General features: G+C 34.9%; 3 protein-coding genes across 5 annotated transcripts; 2 read left to right on the top strand and 1 right to left on the bottom strand.

Moving 5' to 3' along the window:
- Nucleotides 1-770: 770 nt before the first annotated feature.
- LOC110839371 (annexin B9) lies at nt 771-10,965 on the bottom strand. Of its 3 annotated transcripts, none has more exons than XM_022083522.2 (9): nt 10,815-10,965; nt 9,815-9,867; nt 9,520-9,696; nt 8,419-8,623; nt 7,990-8,069; nt 7,299-7,371; nt 7,041-7,214; nt 6,408-6,589; nt 771-6,060 (listed from the first exon to the last, which is right to left on the bottom strand). In XM_022083522.2, the coding sequence occupies exons 2-9, from the start codon at nt 9,842-9,844 to the stop codon at nt 6,010-6,012; spliced, it is 972 nt and encodes a 323-aa protein (XP_021939214.1). In that variant the 5' UTR covers nt 9,845-9,867; nt 10,815-10,965; the 3' UTR covers nt 771-6,009. The 3 variants fall into 3 exon arrangements, with proteins under 3 accessions (XP_021939214.1, XP_021939215.1, XP_021939216.1); XM_022083523.2 differs by lacking the exon at nt 10,815-10,965 and adding an exon at nt 10,098-10,248; XM_022083524.2 differs by lacking the exon at nt 10,815-10,965 and adding an exon at nt 10,115-10,228.
- A 59-nt stretch (nt 10,966-11,024) lies between these two features.
- LOC110839372 (transmembrane protein 230) lies at nt 11,025-14,422 on the top strand. Its single transcript, XM_022083525.2, has 4 exons — nt 11,025-11,254; nt 11,630-11,733; nt 12,084-12,206; nt 13,069-14,422. The coding sequence occupies exons 2-4, from the start codon at nt 11,635-11,637 to the stop codon at nt 13,204-13,206; spliced, it is 360 nt and encodes a 119-aa protein (XP_021939217.1). The 5' UTR covers nt 11,025-11,254; nt 11,630-11,634; the 3' UTR covers nt 13,207-14,422.
- A 1,147-nt stretch (nt 14,423-15,569) lies between these two features.
- On the top strand, nt 15,570-20,731 carry Fnta (farnesyl transferase alpha). Its single transcript, XM_022083521.2, has 7 exons — nt 15,570-15,757; nt 16,841-16,964; nt 17,489-17,584; nt 18,377-18,511; nt 19,235-19,435; nt 19,765-19,945; nt 20,467-20,731. The coding sequence occupies exons 1-7, from the start codon at nt 15,610-15,612 to the stop codon at nt 20,593-20,595; spliced, it is 1,014 nt and encodes a 337-aa protein (XP_021939213.1). The 5' UTR covers nt 15,570-15,609; the 3' UTR covers nt 20,596-20,731.
- Nucleotides 20,732-21,936: the final 1,205 nt, after the last annotated feature.

The following is a 21,936-nucleotide window of genomic DNA, read 5'->3' as shown; positions in this document are numbered from 1 at the left end:
TACTGGTATAGTGCTCATACTCTTAATACGTTTCGCGTCTGTCATTTTATGCCATGAAGATTGTTCGGAAGCGCAGAGTTGAGACCGCGCAACCTCGTGTAATAATTAGCATCTGATTTGCGGAATCCAATTCCATTCAACAAATATCTTTCACATGCAGCCAAACATTAAATACAGTCAATGTTGTTGAAGCTGGCAATTCTCAATTTTCCATGCTTTTATCACACACTAATTTATGCCAGTGATCTGTTCTCAAGCATTTTCAGATGCTGACTACTTTACATTTAGGCATCTCAACTTTATTTACTACATTAACTCTTCCTCAGTCAGTATAGTGACTAGCTACGGACTGGGCGACCGGGGTTCCATCCCCGACAGGGGCAGAGGATTTTTCCTCTAGCCTCTGCGTCCAGACCGGCTCTGGGGCCCACCCAGCCTCCTATCCAATGGGTACCGGGGGTAAAGCTGGCCGGAGCGTGATGCTGACCACTCACCCCCATCTAGTGCTGAGGTCAAGAATGAGTAGGAGCTATACCTCCACTCCCCCCAAGCGCCTACATGGCGTATAGTGGGACAGCTTTACTTTTTACTGTCCAGCTTTCATGATATTTTTGACATCCTGAACTCCTTCACTGGTTGCAGAACAACTATTAAAGGTCTCATCCAAACACCTACTAAGATGGGTTTAACAGAGTTTTCTGCACAGCCAAAACACATCTGACATCATAAATTATTTATACTGTATATGGGTTTAAGTATGAAATAAATGCCACATTTAAGTCTGTATTTACCATTTCAACTACATGGAAAAATGAACTGTAATGAAATACACACAAAATTAGATTTCTTACCAATATTACTGACATTCAGCTAAAGATACAAGGATTACATTTACTACATGAGAAATGTTTGTCTACAGAAACAGTTTAAAAATATATAAGCAAACACACATCTATATCTACAGTGCTTCCACGGACAAAGTTCACTGCAACTGTCACTTCTCAGCTTCCAGCAGGAATTGCTGAAAGATGTGTTGATTTTTATTGTTTTTATGGATACTTGACTCATATTGGAAAAATCTCATTAAACTTTGCAGTGAGATATGCAGTTCTAGCTGGGAACCAGAAAATTAGAGGTAGTTCCATTTTATCAGAATATGCATTATATGTTGCAAAATTAAAACCAAAATTATAAATTTTGTTTCTGGTACAAAAATTATATCTAAACAACACTATTTCCCAATTTGCAGTTTAGCATTATTATTTTTGTTAATTCATACATGTTTTGGCTTTATATAAATTATCATCAGTGCACATGTTCTCATACAGAATGCATGTTTACAGATCAACCATTATAACTATAACTAGAATCATCAGAGCATTAAGAAGTATGCAGTGAACCACTAATAAATTTAGTGTGACAGTTATAACCAATATGACTTGATATCAGTTCACTAGATTTAAAACACCTGTAAGAAATGCAACTGCATAGTCAATTAATTAACATTTCCTTGTGACACAAGTGTTTTGCTCATATATGATTACAATGTGTTCATCCTATTCCATTTTGTCTGTTTCATAAACTATCTACAACCTCTGAAGCTGAAGCGCATACAAATGATTTATACACATTGCATCACCAGTACAAAGATCAGTTTGTTAATGTTGTTTAAGGAAGTAATATTTGTTTATTCTGCGAGTCATATGAAACCCATAAATACATTCTGTGGGGAGAATGCAGTGTTCCTGATTGTTAAAAGACATTGTGCATACAGTTTCCACTGGGTTTAAAAGTGTTAATGCATAATAAAAACTATTATTTATACACATACCTAAAAACACCAGCTTCAGAGAACTGAAGTAGCTGTGGTTATGAAAGTTTAACAAACATGCATTCAGTATGACAATATGAGGGCTCTGATGATGAATGAATGATATACAAAATAATGGGAGTCAAAAGCTTTAAATATTCAAACAATATGAGTCATATGTAGATGAATATCATGTTAATGAAAAAAGCCTTTGAATAACACTGTTTGCTACAATATATGCAGAGGCAATCAAATGTAGTTTCATGAACATAATGCCACACAGGCAATACATTACATACACAATAAATTTGTAAAGACACACATAACTGTATTGAACACAAATTATGAGAAATAATAATAAAAATGTATATACTGTTACCCATAACCTTGTGACTTAACTACTGTCAACATCTCTAATTGTTTAAATTAGCAAGTTTTAATCAAATACCCACCACCTTCAATCCTCAGGCATTAGGAACATAGTGTTAAAACAAATCTGCAGTTGACAATAAAAAATCATTCCTATTGAGGTTGTTCCACAGCGAGCAGACAAGACAGAAAGTCATGACTGGCATTAGCACCCACAATGAACAAACAGGGGAACATAGAAGTTAGTCAAATTTTGGTAATAGAGTGACTTTCTGCCAAGATTACATGCATACAAAATTTTAAGGTCTGGATGCCTCTAACCTCATGATTACACGGAAACACTGATTAAATACTGACATTATTTATGTTTTAACATTACTATGCAGCTTCAAGCATACTGCTACATACTTTAAGTTTCAGTTATACAACTAATACTGAAAGTGCAGAAAAGGGATAGACATTCCTCCAATACATTTTTAATTCATTTTATATAATGCAATGTTAGGCTCTGGAATTCAGTGCCCCTACTACCCATTCCATCTTTGAATTAGTGAAAAACACAATATACATGTGCATGTGCGCATACACCTAGTTATCACGAAGTATGATGAGGTAATAATTGTAACATCTGAATCAATCAAAGTTGTAATAGAATTCAGCATGCTAATTTTATGCTTTTGTTATTAAAAAAACATTATGTGAAGACCTATAATTCTGTGCTATATAAATCATTGTCAGAGGTTTTACTGTATGTATATATCGTTGCTGAACCCATAATACTGGAATGTTTAATAATCAATGTTGTACAAGCAAAAATTACATACATAAATTAAATAGTACTCTACTTCATATGTCTTAAACTCAACTTTTTTTTTTTTTACCTGAATGCCATTACATGCAAAAAGCATGATTTATTACTGCTGTCATTATGAACATTGAGAATTATCTTTTAAAAATTAATACATCATTATGTAAAAGCTTAAATGCACTTAAGAATATTTTCTTAATTTTTAAGGTTTTCAACAAATGTAACATAAAGGTTGACAAAACATAGTTTGGAAGATGTTTTAATATATAAAACAGCTCTGGAAAACTGCCCAACACAGTTGTTGCAGGTATGCTATCACAAGTGCTGGGCTTACATAGGAAGAATATAGTTCTTGTCTGCATCCCGATGCATATGGAAGATGACAAAAGATAAATGTTGTCAGGTTACATGACTATGTACGTAGGTGTATTACTATTGTTGAAATTTTATACTAATTTCTAGCCTCATACTTGTCTTTTTATACCAGTTGATAAATAAAAATGCAACAATTAGCTGGCTAATGGGAATTAACACTTCAGTATACAAATTTTAAAATTCTTTCAAGGCCCCTATCTGTACTTGCATAGGCAACAAAAACAGAAGGCACTTTCATAAAGTGTATTTTGCAAGCATGTCTTAAGCATTAATGAAGGCAAGACATGCATTCGTTTCCTTTATGACCCAATCCAAAATTTCATAATTTAAAATTAATAAGTTAATCTTGTATCTTTCTTAATGATAACATTTCTGAAACTTATGTGAAACAAACAATTTAATGCTATGGCACTTGAAGTTAACCCAAGTACCATGTCCAGTTTACTACCCAATGTGAAGAATGAAACAGATCACCTCCACCTAATTGAGTCCCTAGGTTAAACTAAACAATCTACACTGAATGCTATAAACTTGTGTCCACGTAAATGTAAAAAGTTAGACATTAACGAGTAAATACATTTTACTATAAAATATATGCATGATCTATAAGGTATATTTGTAAAATAAAATATGAGATTCATTTAACTTTTATAAAAATTTCAGATGAAACACTGAGAAATTCATGAAAAGAAATTTCCCTTAAATACAAGGTTCTGTCAAACTTGTAATACCATATGGACCTTTTCATGTGACAAAAGCAGTCATCGAAGATTGTTCAAGAATAAGTTACTATCTATTCCTTCTTAATTGCACTACTATTGTTAAACATCAAGATAAAAATGTATAACTTCAGCTCTCACCTGACATTATACACTGAATTTCAGCTATGAAAACCTACACACAAGAACTAAGATAAAAATGACACCAAACATTTTGAATGTATGATTAAAACATCACATATTTTATTTTACCACATTAATATTACTTGTAGTTACTGCAGTTTAACATTCACAGCTTTGACAGGTTGCTGCCTCAAGCACTTTTTTAAAGGGCTGTATATAACTGGTTCTATTTCAACAAACTGAATGATTATCAGAAGATTTCTTCACATTCATTTGTAATTGACAAGAGCAGAGAAAATTTAAACACATGTATAACTATGATCAATATATCACAGATCCTATCTAAAGCAATAAACAGCAAAAACAGAATATTAAATGGATAAGACAAAAACTAATTAGCACATCCTGGCAAAATGTAACCTGTGAATATACCTGACAGAGTAAACCTAAATTTTGCTACAGTATTACACATTTTGACAGAACCTCTTGCAATATGGAACCAAGTATCCAACTTGGAAATATGATCTTTAATAATTTCTTTTTCTTACCTTGAGGCAGGCCAGACTGACTATATAGATGTAAAAAGCAGGCTGCAGCTTACATGCTTAAATGGAATTTCCAGTTATTATCAAATTTATTGGTTTTCAGGAAAAAAATTACCATTCCTAACTTAATAATGTTTAATTTCAAGTTTTTATTATTAATATGAGAGAAAATTATGAAGATGGAGTAACCAGTAATCTCTAGCACAGTATCAAACATGTGAGTGGAATGACAAGTGATACCATCTGTGTAATCAGTAATGGACTAGCAACGTAGGAAAGAAATCTAAGCGAAGGAACAAACAGGAAATTTCATTTAGCTTGGATATGAACTGCAGCAGTAGCAGTTTCACAACAAAGCAAAGGAAAACAAACAGTAAACAGAATAAACTTAAGATTCATATCTTCATTTATAAAGTAACATGAAATATAAATAACTGATATCAAAGATATATTAAACATGCAATACAAAAACCACCATTTTTATAATAAGCAACAGCTAAACATTCTCAAAAAGGACATATACATAACAATAACAATATCCTAAGATGAGTCAATTTGTAATAATTTTACATATTAAACCATTATTGTAATTTAAGGCTTATTTTATAGAAACCAGTTTTACTCTGGCTGTTCTTTTAAATGACTTGACATTAAACCTGCTAAACACAGCATTATGAAGTCCCATACACATATACCATATTTGGGAATCAGTATCATTTCAAGTTTATTTCTCAGCATATACTGGTAAGAAATTTTCCAGTTCCAGAAACTTGGACAGGCAAATTAAATTTAGAATTATTCAACCATGATTTCCAGCTTCTTTCTCCAGTATGTTTTATTTCTCAATTCTGCTGTTATTATTTTCATTACATATAGCTGATAGTGGAGGACAAGCATCAGTATAGGCTGGTGTATTTGTCGAGGTTCAAGAAAGAAAACAAACCTCTTACTCCTAGCATTTGATGTATGAACTACATAAAAGCAGACTAATAACATCACAGTGCACACAGCACCTAATATCAGATAATTGTAATTTGCAACTACAACACATATATGTGTATAATTAGCGGTGATGGTTTGCATCAACTTTCAACTATAGTAGAGCACATTTTATATCAGAATTCCTACCATCATATCGCACATAGCACCTAATATCAGATCTATATGGATAATCACAGACTGCAACTACAACACACAAATGTGTGTATAATTGGTTCTGTGACTGTCACTACTGCTGTGGGTACCGTCACATCCTTTCAGTTAGCCCAACAAAGCTAGTAACAGTCTCTTGAAATCTCCAGAACAATCCTCCTAAAACAAAAACAAAAAATTGTACAAATCCACTACATGACCTACTAATGCAAAGATGTGATAAACTCTTAGCAGCAGGTGTCCTAGGGGTATAGGAAGCCACAAAGGTGGTAACATTATAATAATGATCATGATACTGATTTGATGTGAATGTGGAGAACAGTCTATACTCTGTTTTGGGCAGTTACACCACATTACAGATAATTTCTTTCTTACTCTACCACAATGCAAAAAGGTGACTGCAGCAACTCCAAATAATAATAATAAAAAATTTATGTCAAAGTAATAATAATGCAATTTTTTATACCGACCTGTACATCATTTATACTCAATATAATGTAACTTGCCTGAATACGATCTGCCAAGCTCTTTTCATATATTTTCTCATATTCTTCTTTGATATCACCCAAGTCAATCTCAGAACGGGTAACAATGATACGGATCAATGTTCGGTCCTTTGTTCCCATTCCAGCCATAGCATCATGGAGCCTCTCAGCAAAATATGCAGTCTTATCCTTGACACATTTCACTATCAATCAAAAGACAACCTCAACTTAATTGCATCAAAAGATCCTAAAATTTAAGATGACTTCATAAAACTGGAAGTATTAGAGACAACTCTGTTTAAAAAATAAACACATTCAATTAATCTGCATTTACAGAAAAACTGCTTATTAGCACTGGTTGATTATTTCAGAGATTATTTAACAGCAGGTAGCCCAGTCAGTACAGTGTAACTATGAACTGGACAGGGGTAAAGGATTTTTCTTCTAGCATCTGCATCCAGATTGGCTCTGGGGCCCGACCAGCCTCTTATCCAATAGTACTGCAGGTCTTTCCCAGGGGTAAAGCAAAGCTCAGGCATGATGCTGATCACACACCCCTAAATAGTGATGAGGTCAAGAATGAGTGGGAGCTATACCTCCTCTTCCCCCAAGCACCTCTATGACACGTAACAGAACAACTTTTCATTACATTACCTATGGACAAATATCCATCTTCCAAACTGCCTGCAAATTCACGTTTAATAGCTGCTTCGATGTCATGACCTGCAAGTTTCTCATACTCGCGGAACACACGGCGCAACTGCGTATAACTTCGGGAAACCAAAATGGCATTGAAAGCAGACTCATCTGTACCCCACTGCATTTCACCTAAAAGAAAGAAAATTGCTTCTGCTCAAAATTGTAATTGGCATAATCTCTGGTTTCAAATCAATCAGAGAACATTGTATTCACCTGCTGCCAGAAGAGATTCAGCATCAGCCACTGCTGCACCAGCATCAACATCCCCACTTTCATCTCTACTAGCCTGCAACAAGCATAATATAACAGTGATTATTAAATAATTTTAATTTAAAGCTAACATTCCTGGCTAAACTGCATGTAGCTTAATCCTTGAAAAGATCACTTAGTCAAGAAGTTCCCTGCCTCTTATGGAATTCAAAAGTTCATTACCAAGTTGTACCACAGTCTGCCATTAGTCCCCATCATGAGTCAGATAAATCTTATCCACATCCTCAAATTCCTATTTCCCTAAGACCTATTTAAAATTATACCCACCAATACCAAGGTCTTCCAAGAGGTCCCTTCTCTTCAGGCTTTCTGAATTTTTTTTTATTCTTCATCCCTCGATGCATGGGGGGATGAAGAATACAAACATACCCACCATACCATTCAGTCTTGTACATTTCAAGTACTAGTTATAAATTTCCCTGCAGCCCATCTTGGGAGAGAATTTTTAACCCAATATATCTTATTATGTAACATTACATTTAATTCAGTTAATGAAGCTACAATAGTTTTCTTCATAATTTGGAGCAGAAGCCACTTTCAAGGCCTATGACTTCAATAGATAAATGTTTTAGTCTACCATCTTTCAGATATTTGCCAAAGTCCTATCATGCTATATATAAAGTGCAGAACTTACTGTAAGAAGAGAGACAAGCAATCTTTTGAAGTGACCAGATGTGTCACCTACCAAGTCACTCTCCAGGGGGCTTTCATACACTGAAACAACACCAAAATTAAACATATTTACCATTAAGAAAGTTTAATGATTACATTAATTTTGTCTCAATACAATTAAGGAAAATAACCGATATATTAATTTTCTTGACAAGATACATGTTTATGTATTCTTATATGCAGAATTAGAATTTGTCTAGGAAGTTTAAATAATTTTGTACTGTTACAAATGAGGACAAAACCAACAATAAGTCTCAACAGATATGCTGTACGTTAATCTGATCAATCTAGAAACTATTAGAACGCAAGTAACAAACAAAAAATAAAAATATGTACTATGAATCAATGAAAAGCATCAACAGTTTCTAGTTATATTAAAACAGTTACTTACACTTCTCATACACAGCTGTTATGGTGCGAATCCCATAATTGCTTAGCGAGCACAAAATTTCCACAATAGCTTCCTCATCAGTGCCAATCCCGCTGATGGCATGATGTAATTCTTTTGCATATAAATCTGGTAATGAGGTCATCAGTGCAACAACAGCATCTTCAAAGTGTCCACCCAACTCACCTTTCAATTCATGAATTAAATCCTTCAATAGAATAGAGGAAAACTGATAAGAATGATGGAAAATATACCATTCCAACAAATACTGTTGACCAATATGTGAAGTACATTATTCTTTGTAAAGCAATGGAAGAACAAACTTTTAATCAAAGGAAACTGAATGCATTTGTAAGATATCTGAACAAAATGTTTCAAAGGTAATTTATAAATCAGACATAGGTTTAAGCTATAGTATGCACAGAAAAGTAAATCAAATGCATATATATTTGACAAATTATCTAAAACAGTAACAATCAAAATAATATTATGTATATTCTGAAAACAGAAAATAAAACTATGTACACAAAAGAGGAGTGAGGATTGGAGGGAAAAATCGTAGGAAAAACAGCAGAAGCACAAACCTATGAGGTGGAGGGAAGATGACATAAAGCAACCTGGGAGCGACACAGAATCTATACTTGCAGATTATACACATACCCAGAAATTCTATATGAATATTGTTTATAAAATGAACAATTACAAATGTGGTTATGATGTGGATCTCTGAGGTTATGTTTAACAAATTGAACATATCTGTACTGCACAAGTTCTTCCTGAAAAGGATCTGTGTGACCACCTGGATAACACACATTTAACACATAAGTAATTAATTTTTCTACCTCTGAAGATACTGGGGGTATCCTCAAGTATGTAATCACTTGCAAAAATCATCCTATCTCACTACAATATTTAATATATTTTGTTCTTTCCATATCCATTTCATTAATCTAATCATTTGATGCTATACAGTCTGGGCAACTGATATAATTTCATTCTTAGAAAGTACTGATTACAGAATACTTAACCTCTGCAAAAAATGGTTTACTGAAATTCTGCCATAAAATATACTCTTAAAAAAAGGGACATTTAAAATGACACTACCTTTCCATACAAAGTCTTGAATGTCTCAGCAATCTCCAATCTCTGAACAATTCCCCTCTTTGCAATAATATCAATTATTGTTTGCTCATCAGTTCCAAGACCTTTCATTGCTGCTCGCAATATTTCTGCATCTGCAGTTGGATCAAATGGTTCCGCAGGGTAAAGTGTTGGTGTGCACTGAAAATATACATACGAAGTCTCAAAATCACATTAGACATCCATACAAAATGTAAAATGAAGTATCAAGAACTGCAAATATTTTATATGTGAGTCCTTTAAAAATGAAAATTCATACCTGCACAGGATAGTACTTGTGTGAACCCATCCTTTTCCAATATAAAATACAATCTGCAAGTTGAAAAGAAAAGTGACAACCTTTAACACAGATATACTAAAAAATAAATAACTATGAAATGCACACAAATATCTACAAAATGTTCACTTGTTAATGTGGAATACTGAACACACAGAAAATATTTCCTAAACAATTATTTTGCTCTGTTCATACAAGATGTTACAAATGTGAATTCATGCTGGTATTAATGACTACATTTGTATTACGTATTCTAATAACCTACCAGATCTGCACAAGTACCTTGTTAGAATAGTACTACTACCTTCCTCTTATGTGAACAAACATATAACAGCACCAGTAATAAAGAGCAAGGACTTTCATTACTCAGTGATGATGTATTCCTTGGAGAAGCCATATGATTCACATTACTTAGTAAGAATGACGTAGGTCGACTTCTTCACTGAAGAAAATGATTCACATACATCTACAGAAAGGGAGTGTGGTTTAAAAGTGACCCATTTTTGTGCACAATATTACATGTAATGTTACACAGACCATGTCAGTTTTGGCCAACTTTATTTTCTGTTCAGTGCCACTTAATTTCAGACATGCGGTTACCATTAAAACGTAGCAATACACTTCGATTCAAAGGTCAAAACATTCCATTCAAATAAAATCATTAGGGGATGACTCATGAAGGGCGTACTACGTCAATATGACCTTGAGAGTCAACATTTATACGATTATTATAAGAGTTTAATTCAGTCATGTTCTGGCACTTTATACACAATTTGGTGCAAGAAAAGGGTGGTGTGAAACAACTTGTTTGAGAGAGACGATACGCGAATACAAATCGGCACATAAACGTCACTCTTTCAGTTCTGTCACATTCCAGACAGCAAACAGGCATATACAATTCGTTGCCCTACGGTATTTTATTGAATAACAGAAGTTCACTCTTTATTCCCAGAAAGCAGGGCAGACACTTAATGATACATACCAAATACGAATGATAGCAGACTCCTCTTAGACTCAGCAGTGCGAATCTAGACCGGATCTAAACACGTAAGAAAGAATACGACATGTTACATAGCACAGAACCACGCCCTACAACACAATAAACGGAATACCAGAGCTCTACTGCCATCTATATCACGGCTTCGTTCAAATGTTTAGTTATGGGCGGAGCGTGAAATTCTGCAGGACACGTGGCGGTAGAATGCTGATGGTGGAGGTTTGGAGAACCGAACCTGTGGATTTCACAAACGAAAGCAGACCACGCGCGAAAACGCTCATTTGTACTGACTCTTCTGCAGTTTCTGCATTTCGCCCGCAGATATCGCGCTTGTTAATAGGACATGATCAATGGAGACGATCCGTGAAATAAATTGACGTAAAGCAACCCTCAACCTCCTGTACATGGCAAACAAATTATTTCAAGTAAATATCAAAGCATAGTACTGAATAATACTTATGTAGAATTTTTTATTTTTGGTTTTGTGGTTGTGAAAATTGCAGCTCCTAGTCGTAACACGTCCTCCCGATTGATTTCCTAGTTATATCCACTACAAAAGGTCTGACATTTATGAAGGGCAATTCTAGTATTGACCTTTTGTGAAGAATAGGAGTAGGGGACAAAGATATGAACAGTGTTAAAATCTACATTTATAATTCAGAGCATTTGGGCATACTGCATGTTGACAGTGCAATTTTTGTGCAATGTGGAATTGGAGGGGTATGTTTCATGCCTTCTAGATAGCATCATATTACTGTACTTTAATTAAACTACATTTAATTTTGTCTCTTACACTTCAGAGTTTATGGAAAAAGTGAAGATGTCAAGAAGAAGGACATCAGCATATAGAAATGTTAACTATCAGAAGTTGCAGGAAGATGATAGTGAATTCATTGATTCTCAGGTAGGAATACTGTAATTACAGTTCTGTTGAAAGGTTCTAATATCGTGAGTTTATTTCCGTTCAGAACTAATATTAATGTGTGACAGATAAGTTTCTGCCACATACTGTATAATAATGAAGAAAATGTTGAATTGGAAGGCAGGGAATGCTGGCATAACACCTTGCATGTAGGATTTGAGGTTTTCATGACAGTGAGTCTGAAGATGGCATATTGTTGATGTATTATCATAGATTTGTTTGAAGGATATCTGTTTGAATGACTTAAAAATGAGACTTTAATATAACTTAAAACGAGAATTGTTACAAAAATATCACTACATGCATGTATTAATCTTTATTGATTTTTCTAGTTTGAAATTCCAACACAAGCTATTCCATGGAAAGCACTTGTCCTTGCAATATTTCTCTGCTTTGGAGGAACAATATTGCTGGTTCTTGGGAGTTTACTTGTTAGTGGTCACATTGATGCAAAGGTAATAATGCACATGATGGAAAGTATTAATCAACTCTTATATATTACACCATTCGCTTCCGAGAGTAACTCTATTGAACAGACCTCTTCTTGAGAACCTGACAGTCACTCAACTAGTCAAGAACTTACTTGATTCTTATAGTAACCAAAGGTTCATTGTTGTTTTCAGGAGCCCACCACAGCCTTTATCCTGAGCCAGATGTATCAGTCCATACCCTCCCAAGTGTGCTACATGCCCTGGCCTTCACATCATCCTTAATTTTATCATCCAGATATTTAATGCTTCATAACTTTTGCAGTCACTGAATAATGGCCACTTTTGCATGATAGGGCATCAAATATATTTGTTGCCTTTTATCTGTCAAGACATGATCACAGACTGTGTCAGAAGTAGTCCAATTTAAAATCAACAGACTTCCATTAAATTTTGAGAAACATACATTGGATATATTGTCCCTATACCAAGACCAGCATGCTTTGCTGTGATGACAATAATATAATTTAAAAAACAGGATACTTTCATTAATCACCCTAATATGAGCTACTGACATCATTAATGAAAACATTAAATAAATAAAAACCAGAAGACAGCAAAATGTTTAACATCCAAAGAAAATAATTAAATATTGGCAAGCATTAAAAGTCTCATGTACAGAATTCTAAGATTGTCATATCTTATTCCTACACTATAGAAAAATTTGCTTTATAAATATATATGAAAATAATATTTTACATTATTACGTTGCTCTGTAAGTAAGATGTCTGTAAATGGCTGTAACAACAAACTGATTTGCATCCTCTTCTGACTGTTATGATGGATCTGTGACATATAAATACATTCTGATTTTATTTTTATTTTACAGTATGCAGATCGGACATGGCCTCTTATTATACTGGGAATTATCATGTTTTTGCCAGGAGCATACCACGTAAGAGTTGCATATTACGCATATCGTCAGTACCCAGGATACTCTTTTGACGATATTCCAGAATTTGATTGAAACTTTGCCTGATGAGAGAAATCCATACATAATACAGTAACAATATAAGAATTCAAGCACAAATTTTAATTAAGTAGGAGGAGAACTATTCTTCCACCATGACTTCATAAATCAAATGGGATAAGATGAAAGTATGGTATGTGCATTTGGAGCAATATATTACAGGAAACTAGGGCATATCTTGCCTGTTTTCATTAATTTTCACCTATTTCATTCAAAATGTCCCACTGTAGACAAAGTGCTTAGTTTTGAAAGCCATCACTGTATACATCATAAATGTAACAGCTTAAAGGTCTAAAATCCTCTCGTGCAGAAGTGGACTTCAGCTCCAAACTGACATGGTTGATCATCCAAGAGGATGTTATCACATTTACTCATAATGAATGCTTCAAGTCTTATAAGCTCAGATTTAATTTCACATTCTTTGTCTTACCAAACCATGGAAATCAATTTGCATCTGATCTGAAGCAAAGAGCTGCAAGGTTTCCCATCAACCACTGGTGGTAAGGGATGGCCAGTAGGTATCAGCACTTAACAGTCCTTGACCATTCTACTTTTGTGGCACAAAATTAATAAGGAGGTGTTACTAACAAAAATAACAAAAATGTTAAATCTGTTGTTAATGTGCACTTAACAAGTGTTTAACTGTTCTCAATGAACAGTGTTCAATGGAACATGCTTAATATTAATTTTTGTAAGTACCTTAAGAAAACTATTTCAAAACCATGCCCACTGATGTTATGTCAACAACACTGCAGTGGATAGTGAGATGCTAGGTCCTGTACCCTTGACCAGTACATGGTCAATTTATACCCTTAGTTTCAAATCATGTTAATGTCGGCCCAACCGTTCATATTCATTTGGACTGGGTTGAGTATTATCCTCCTATCTTCCTCTTTGGAGTGGGCTGGAGCCATCCTCACCAAAATTCTATGTGTGTTTCATGTTCCATTAAAACTACATGTCCAGCCAATTGTGACTATTTTAATAAAAGGACAGTATACATTGTAAAGGTCTTCAGTTATGTAATTTCATCTGCTTCCTATTCATGTATTGTTGAAATTTGTTGTTTCAAATTGATATCTGATCCAGGTCTGTACATAAATATATAGTAATTTAATTAATTTTAAATATCAATTGAACTTTCTTGGTGCATATCTGTAACGAATTTGAGTTTTCAATATATCTAACAAAATACAGATTTTGAAACCACTAAGTCTTTGTATTCAACTCTCTTACTGTGTAAAATCCTTCATTATGTCATTTGTAAATGGAATATATATAAACACACATAGCATGAACTCTCCTCATGCCAGCATAAAGGACTGTGGATACATACTATAGAATCAGGTGATTGTATAAACAACAAACACACAGCTGATTCTATTCAATATATTCAAACCAGATGTATTTTGTCGAGTTCAACTGAGACGTACATATACTAAAACAAAATAGTAGTGCCACTGGTATACCGCTATTCATGGATTTTCCTTAAAATAATACTGACAAAATTATCCAGCACTGGAGGACTCTGTAACTCACTGGTGGTTAACATATTCTAGACTACAGAGTTTTACTGAATACAGAAATGTATTTAGGAAATATAGTTAGGAAACAAAGATAATTACAAGAAAACGTTCTCACCACAACATTTTATATCTTAAACTGGTAATTTTAAAAATAAAAGTCAGATTTTTTGTTTCAATTTACCATTATATCTGTACATTCATTCATTTTGAGGCAAAAGTGACATGTGGTATGGAATTTCAAACAACATAACCTGTAATTATATAAAAAAAACCGGTCAAAAATAACATATCCACCAATATGATTATTAACTGAAGAGGTCACTAACGCGACCGCAAAGAATGAAAAGAATCTCAAGGGCCCGTTTTGCCCATTTCTAATGTATTTGCTGTACATGGTATATATAATGACTTCCGTTTTACGCATTCAAAATGTTGTGTTGAAACACAGAACGTACTTTTATTTTATCAAATAAATTCTGTATCTGCAAAATTGCTGTGCCATCATGAAACTCTCCTAATAGTACTGCGAGCAAGGATCTGTAATACAACGCAAACACTTATATATACAGTAATTCACTTCAATCAGACATAAAAGTCATATGTTTAATCTATCAACAACATTTAGATTCATTCACCCATATACGATACAGTATGAACTGTTGCCAACTGAGTTACGATCGCAACGTAAATGAAAATCGACAAATACAAATAAATCCATATTAAATTGTAATGACAACGACTGGACTAGAGTCTATGTTTGCCGTGTAAATGAGAAAGTAACGAGTTATCAAAGGAAACTCATTTTCGAGCATCTTAAATATTTTGCATATAACGTTCAAACTGCATTGTAGCGCGCGGGAAGACGTGAAACAGTATGGCGGAAGCAGATAGCAGCTCGGAAGAACTTTATGATGAAACCAACTGGGTATTGTATAAATACCGAGTTGATTGGAAAGACGTTACCCCGGTACCGCAAGATGACGGACCTTATCCTATTGTAGCGATTGTGTATTCGGAAAAATGTGAGTATGTGAAGGTCTAGTGTGCAAACTATAAACAAATGACTGGTGATCAGATCCAAACAGGGTCACCAACAATATGTATACTTTAGATGTTGAGTAATACGGAATGTTGCAAACATTTTGAATTGGGCAGGTTTCAGAAATATTCAGAGAAAGTGTCTTCCCATTTCCACAAAGCCAAGTCATGGAATCAGTCTTTGGTGTAGTACAGCGCGTTCTCTGATAAAGTTGAACGCAGCAGTCGCTTACCGGCTCCAGCTGGAACTGCATGACTCATCACCTTTCTCAGCTCCCAGCTGGAAATGCATGAATCGCCGCCAAGGGCTACAAGGTTTTCTCGATACGAATCAAGTATCGCCCCAAGGAGCAATTAAATGAACATACCTGTATTCTAGCAGTTCCTCAGTATAAAATATTGTAAATAATCGATTCCTTTTAGACCATATTCTACATGCCGTTAAGCATGTAGTACCTCATTCATCATATGCGTTGGGCTCATGTAGCCCATGACGTGTGCAGTTTTTTGTTTTAACCATTTAGGCCCGGAGGTCATTCCGTCTTCCATCTGTAGAAGATGATTCATGAAAGAGTAATAGGATTTCACTGTGACATAAAATATTGCACGTCTTTTCTTCTCTTTCATCTCTTTAACCCACTGGTAGGTCTTGAAGGCATTGTACACTTTGTGTTCAAGAATGAATTACCAAACACTAAGTGTTGCAACCTAGTAGTTACCATACCCACTTAATGTTTCAGAGGTCCCAGATTCAAATCTCAATCCTGTAAAGCAGCTTCTATCTTGATAATACAACTCACATAGTGCAGTACCTTTTACTTGACATGCTGTATTTTTTTGTAAAAATAAATAATGGTATAGTTAATACATGCTATGATAAGCAAACATTTTAACCCATGATGATGCATGCTGAATTATAATTACTGTGTGCATAAATGTTGCATTGAACTATTTGGGTCATACATACTTAACTCTAAATAGTGGAATATCTATAACAGGGAAATATAAAATGGGAATTATTTTGTTTTGGTGAAATATCACAAATAGCACTCTTCAATCTTTTTCAGTTCAAGATATTTATGACTATTTCCGGGCAGTTCTCAAGTCATCTGAGAAGTCAGAACGTGCACTTCAGTTAACAAAGGATGCTCTTGATTTGAATCCAGCAAACTATACTGTCTGGCAATATAGGTAATTTAACCCATTTTCTGAATTGTTTGTCTGTACACTAGGTGAAAATGCAGATAAATAAGGCATTAGATCTTTTTACAGGAATTTTGTTTCCTGTAATATTGTAGTAAGCCCCTAGTTTTATGACTGGTTACGTTTAAAGCCACTGTTGCAAAGCAGAACCTACTATTTTTGTGGCCTGTTTGCTATCAGATTATCATAAAGTATTGCTGGCTATAGAGAAACTGTATTATTTACATCTCTTCTTAATCTGTTCATTACCAAATTATGTAAAGAAGTTTGATCTCACACATCTTCTACAGGAAGCCATCTTTAGTAAAAGAGAAACTTGTTTACAGTTATTTACACATCCCAGATAACAGTCCAACAGCAAATCACATATATATTGTGAACATATATTTCAGTAGACATTGTCCTTGATAATTGCCGATAGAAACTACTTCAGTATGCGTTAAATTATGTCTATCCGAATGGAATTTGAAATATTATTCATAATTATGATTTAAAATATATACTGATTTTAGGAGGGAGATCTTGAAGCATCTGAACAAAGACTTGATTCCAGAACTGCAGTATGTGAAAGAAATGATAGAAGATAATCCTAAGAATTACCAAGTATGGTATGTATGTTCTGAATATTCTTCTTCTTCTCCTATGGCTCTCCGGTCTGTATTTGGTCCATGGCCTCCTCAGTTCTCCTCTTCCATTCAGTCCTCTGTTAGGTCTGTCTGTCCGAGGCTTTGATCGAGGTTTCGAAACATCTTCCTTTGTATGGTGCAAGGTTATTAGCCTTGCGACCAACCCCCAACCTGGAGGACCAGGGTACCTGTCTTAGTCTGACTTCTCCCCCTCGACCAATCTGTCATGATAATATTAACTTCTAGTTAGATATAAGTGAAAGTGAATTGAGAGTTTAAAACAGAATTGCTTTTGTTTCACAGCTTGTACCCAGGAGAAAGTAACAAATGAATTTTGTTTTATGAAATGGAAGCATGATCACTTGACAGTGTTGTAATAGGTTGTAATTGCTGTGTAGACTCATAGGTTTTGGAGAAACATCTTCAGGGCTGAGAATGGAGACAGTATGTTTCTCCAAAATATTTACTTCATATTAATGAAGGGAAGGAACATGTCTTACCCCACCGTCTGGCCCAAGTATTTCCCGTTACTGAATCAGTAGATTGTTGATAAGTTTTCACTCATCCCACTTCATAAGATATGGTGAGTTTAATGCTTTTACAAGGAGAATTTATGCATTTTTCAGAAGTCCACATTTCTTTTGTAAGACTGAGATTCCTTAAGCCAAATTGAACTAATGTGTTAATAACTGAGGGAGCACTTCTAATATCAACGTGCAGAGTATAGAATAAATACACAAACATTGCCACATTCCTTACATAATCTGTTCTTAGGCATCATCGGAGAATAATTGTTGAATGGTTACAAGATCCAGCATATGAGCTAAGTCTTACTGAAACAATACTTTCACAAGATTCCAAAAACTATCACGCGTGGCAGCACCGACAATGGATCATTCGTACTTTCAAGTAAGTGCTGATATTTGTAAAAATACATATTCAGCTTATCAGTTCATATTTTATTTTTCCTTAAAATAGATACAGTTATAAAAGTAACTTTTAACAGCTTATTCTTCATTAATGCTCCTGAAAATGAAGTCCAATATTAATTCATATAAATAGAAATTTGTAAGAAGTATATTTTAATGTTGTGCATTATATTATGAGACATGCATACAGAATATAGTCAGGCATCCTCAAGGAAAGAGACCATTTGGGAGACATAAGCATAGATAGGAAGCTAATATTAAAATGAAGCTTAGAATTTTAGAGAAGTGGAGTGTGAAGGTACAGACTGGATTCATTTGGCCCAGAATATGATACAGTAATGGGCTTTGGTGTACATAGCCATGAATTGTCACGTTTTAAAACAAGCAACTTTTCAAGGAAGCTTCTGTAACTTGAAGTTAATTAGCAGCACAAACACATCATCTTAGACTGTTATAGATCCAATCATATTTCATGACAACCAGCAAATAATTTAAGAACAACAATGCACAACGTGAATGTACCACAAATAAATTCAAACTCGAGATAGTGAGAACGTGTTGACATTTGCGAGACAAATATTTTAATTTTCAGAAGTGTACCGGTACTTTTGCTGATCGATCCAATCCGCGCAGGATATACTCCTATGTCCTGCGTATGGAATGAGCGTTTTATTCCGTGTCTGAACCTGTTATGTGTTTGCAGATTATTTCAGAATGAATTGCAGTATGTCAATCAGTTGCTGGATGAAGACGTTCGCAACAACTCTGCGTGGAACCAGCGTTACTTTGTCATCAACAACACCACCGGTTTCAAACCAGACGTGGTACAGCAAGAGTTGATGTTCACGCTAGACAAAATCAAGACTGTCTCCAATAACGAGAGTGCATGGAATTACCTTAGAGGGTAACTTAATTTTACAAGCAGAATTCTAACGACATTTGTGATATTCTGATGCAGAAAACACCTCTTATTACTTGTGTGTAACATTACAGAGTTGCATAAACTGAAGATAAGTCATCCATCTTGTAAAAATTATGTTAAGTAGCCTACGGTAGAAACCCGGCATAACGAGTAAAGTCTGTAATGACGAGTCCATTTATACAAATGTTTCTTTATGCATGGTTAACATAATATTTTTAACCTATATTATATGTGGGAAGTTGAAAAATAAATATTATTGTCTCAAGAAAAATAAACATTAAAGTATGTATTTGAATGTATTTGTGTCATAGGGTACTTTTACATCATGATGGTGGAATTAGCCAGGATCAGAATGTGAGGCAAGTCTGTGAAGAATTGTATTCTTCTGGAAACCGTTCACCATTCCTTCTAGCATTTCTAGTGGACATGTGTGAAGAAAACATGGAGAGAGATGACGGCGACAAAGAGGAGAGTCTTCGGCGTGCTTTACAGGTGTGGTCATACAACATGAAGGATCATCTTCGTAAGGGTTATTCTGTTAGCAGAGAGAGAGGGTTACTGTATATACTATAAAATAATACCTTCTTTCCAATGGAAAATTTGCAGGAAACAAAATTTATTATTTGCTTAAATAACATTCGTAGCTACAGTTTGCAGCACAAAGTATAAATTTTCTCTCACGTCTGCTCAATATTTTTGCCAATGCTCGTCATGCTTGACTGTACAAGATCTCATTTCATGCAGTATGGAAAAAAACAACTGAAATAAGTTCTGAAGGTGGTGACTCTGGCAGAAAGAAATGTAAATGAGGTTGTGGTGCAGTCTGGCACAATCTGTGTTTGGCAGGAATCTGGAATCTCACATTTTTTGTTTGTATATGTAAGGTCACCTATTTTAAAATTATAATAAACCCAAAAAAGATTCGTGTTGTGGGAAAATATGATACATTTGCTCCATGATGCAAACGTTTGAATATTTTTCATTTTCTACATTGTCTTGACTTTTCATTTCAGCTGTGCGATGTATTGGCAAATGAATATGACACAATACGCAGGGAGTATTGGAATTACATGGCGCGTAGCTTGGCTCAGCGAATGGATTGCCCTGAACGCGAAGCAACTGGATCAACAAAGACAGATTGAATCACTGATTGTTACTGTGTAAAAAAGGGTTTATAAAGTTGATGATGTACTATGTTACTGACTGAATCATGAATGTTCACACACCATTGATAATTTACTTTATGTAAATGTTAAAAATTAAAACTTTGAAAGGATAGATATATGTTACCTAACTACTGTCAGTTGGGAATTAATTATTAATATTTATCTTTATTCACAAGTTGTTATCACAGTGATTATAAATGTGATAATTTCATATTTATTAAAATCAGCTAAAATTCATGCAGAACTTATCGTATGTAACATTTCTAAATAGTTTTGTTTCTTATGCTTCCATTTGCCTAGAGAGAGTGACAGAATCTACTTGAGGTAAGGAACCCATTTACTCTCGGTAATAGGTTGATGGTGATGATGTACAGAAGTGACGTAACTTATTGTGACCTCCATTTTCTCCATATTCACAAAGTTTCTTGTGATTGACTTGTCTCAAACCCAAAACACTGAAATGGGAGTCCAGCATCTTACCTCTCGGGTACCAGATCCTCCCCATTCCAAATGCATGTGCGAAGTACATCTTACAGTGACATCCTTGTCTGCTACCTGTTACTTCATTCCTAGGAAGCAGGAAACCTGCATAACCTGGGGTTACTGTTAGAACACTGAGTTGCAACATATTGAAACCAATGGAACAGCATTTTTTGAACAGAGTGTTGCAACAATTGGGACTGAGGTCATTTTTGGAACATTGTAACCTTTCGTGCTGTGCTTATCAACAAACGTTCTGATGCCATTGCCCTTGATGTGACATGAAGAATACCTTTGTAATTTCAGTGTACTGCAGAGTACACACCTTTCTAATCATGTTTGATGCTTTTCATGCTCTAGCACGAGCAAACATCTCCTTATGGACATTGTTCTTCCAAAGAAGCAGGCAGCCCCCAGGACTTACCCATGGCGCAAAGCAGGCCCAGGGTTATGCACTCTGAGGGTTCTCACCAAGCTTTGTCTCACAAACACCCCCACCTTGTAGGGTTTCAGAATCTATAATTTGCACTGGGCTTTCACCGTTAAGGGTTAAACCATCTGGTGCTGGCCACCAACGGGTCTGTGGCCCAGGGGCTTGGTCACCTGTGAGGGCAGCACACCATATGGAAACTTCCAGCGTTTCTTGAGCCAGGGTCATTGCAACTCTCTGTCTTGCCCTCCGAGCCTTTAATTCCATGTTAATGGCTGCAACAATGGTGATAGTGTAAACCAAGGTCATTACTTGATCACATTGTTGTAGCAATGGCATCAACTTACATTGTTTCAGCAATTAACTTGCATACCATTTCTGCATTATTTTATTTTTTGGTCTCCCTG

This window comes from Zootermopsis nevadensis, unplaced genomic scaffold, assembly GCF_977971745.1.
Source record: "Zootermopsis nevadensis isolate Lab colony 2312 unplaced genomic scaffold, Znev_1.0 Znev_ptg000008l, whole genome shotgun sequence".
Taxonomy (NCBI): Eukaryota; Metazoa; Arthropoda; class Insecta; order Blattodea; family Termopsidae; genus Zootermopsis; species Zootermopsis nevadensis.
Note: the sequence above shows the minus strand (reverse complement) of the source record. Positions and strands in the feature narration are given on the sequence as shown.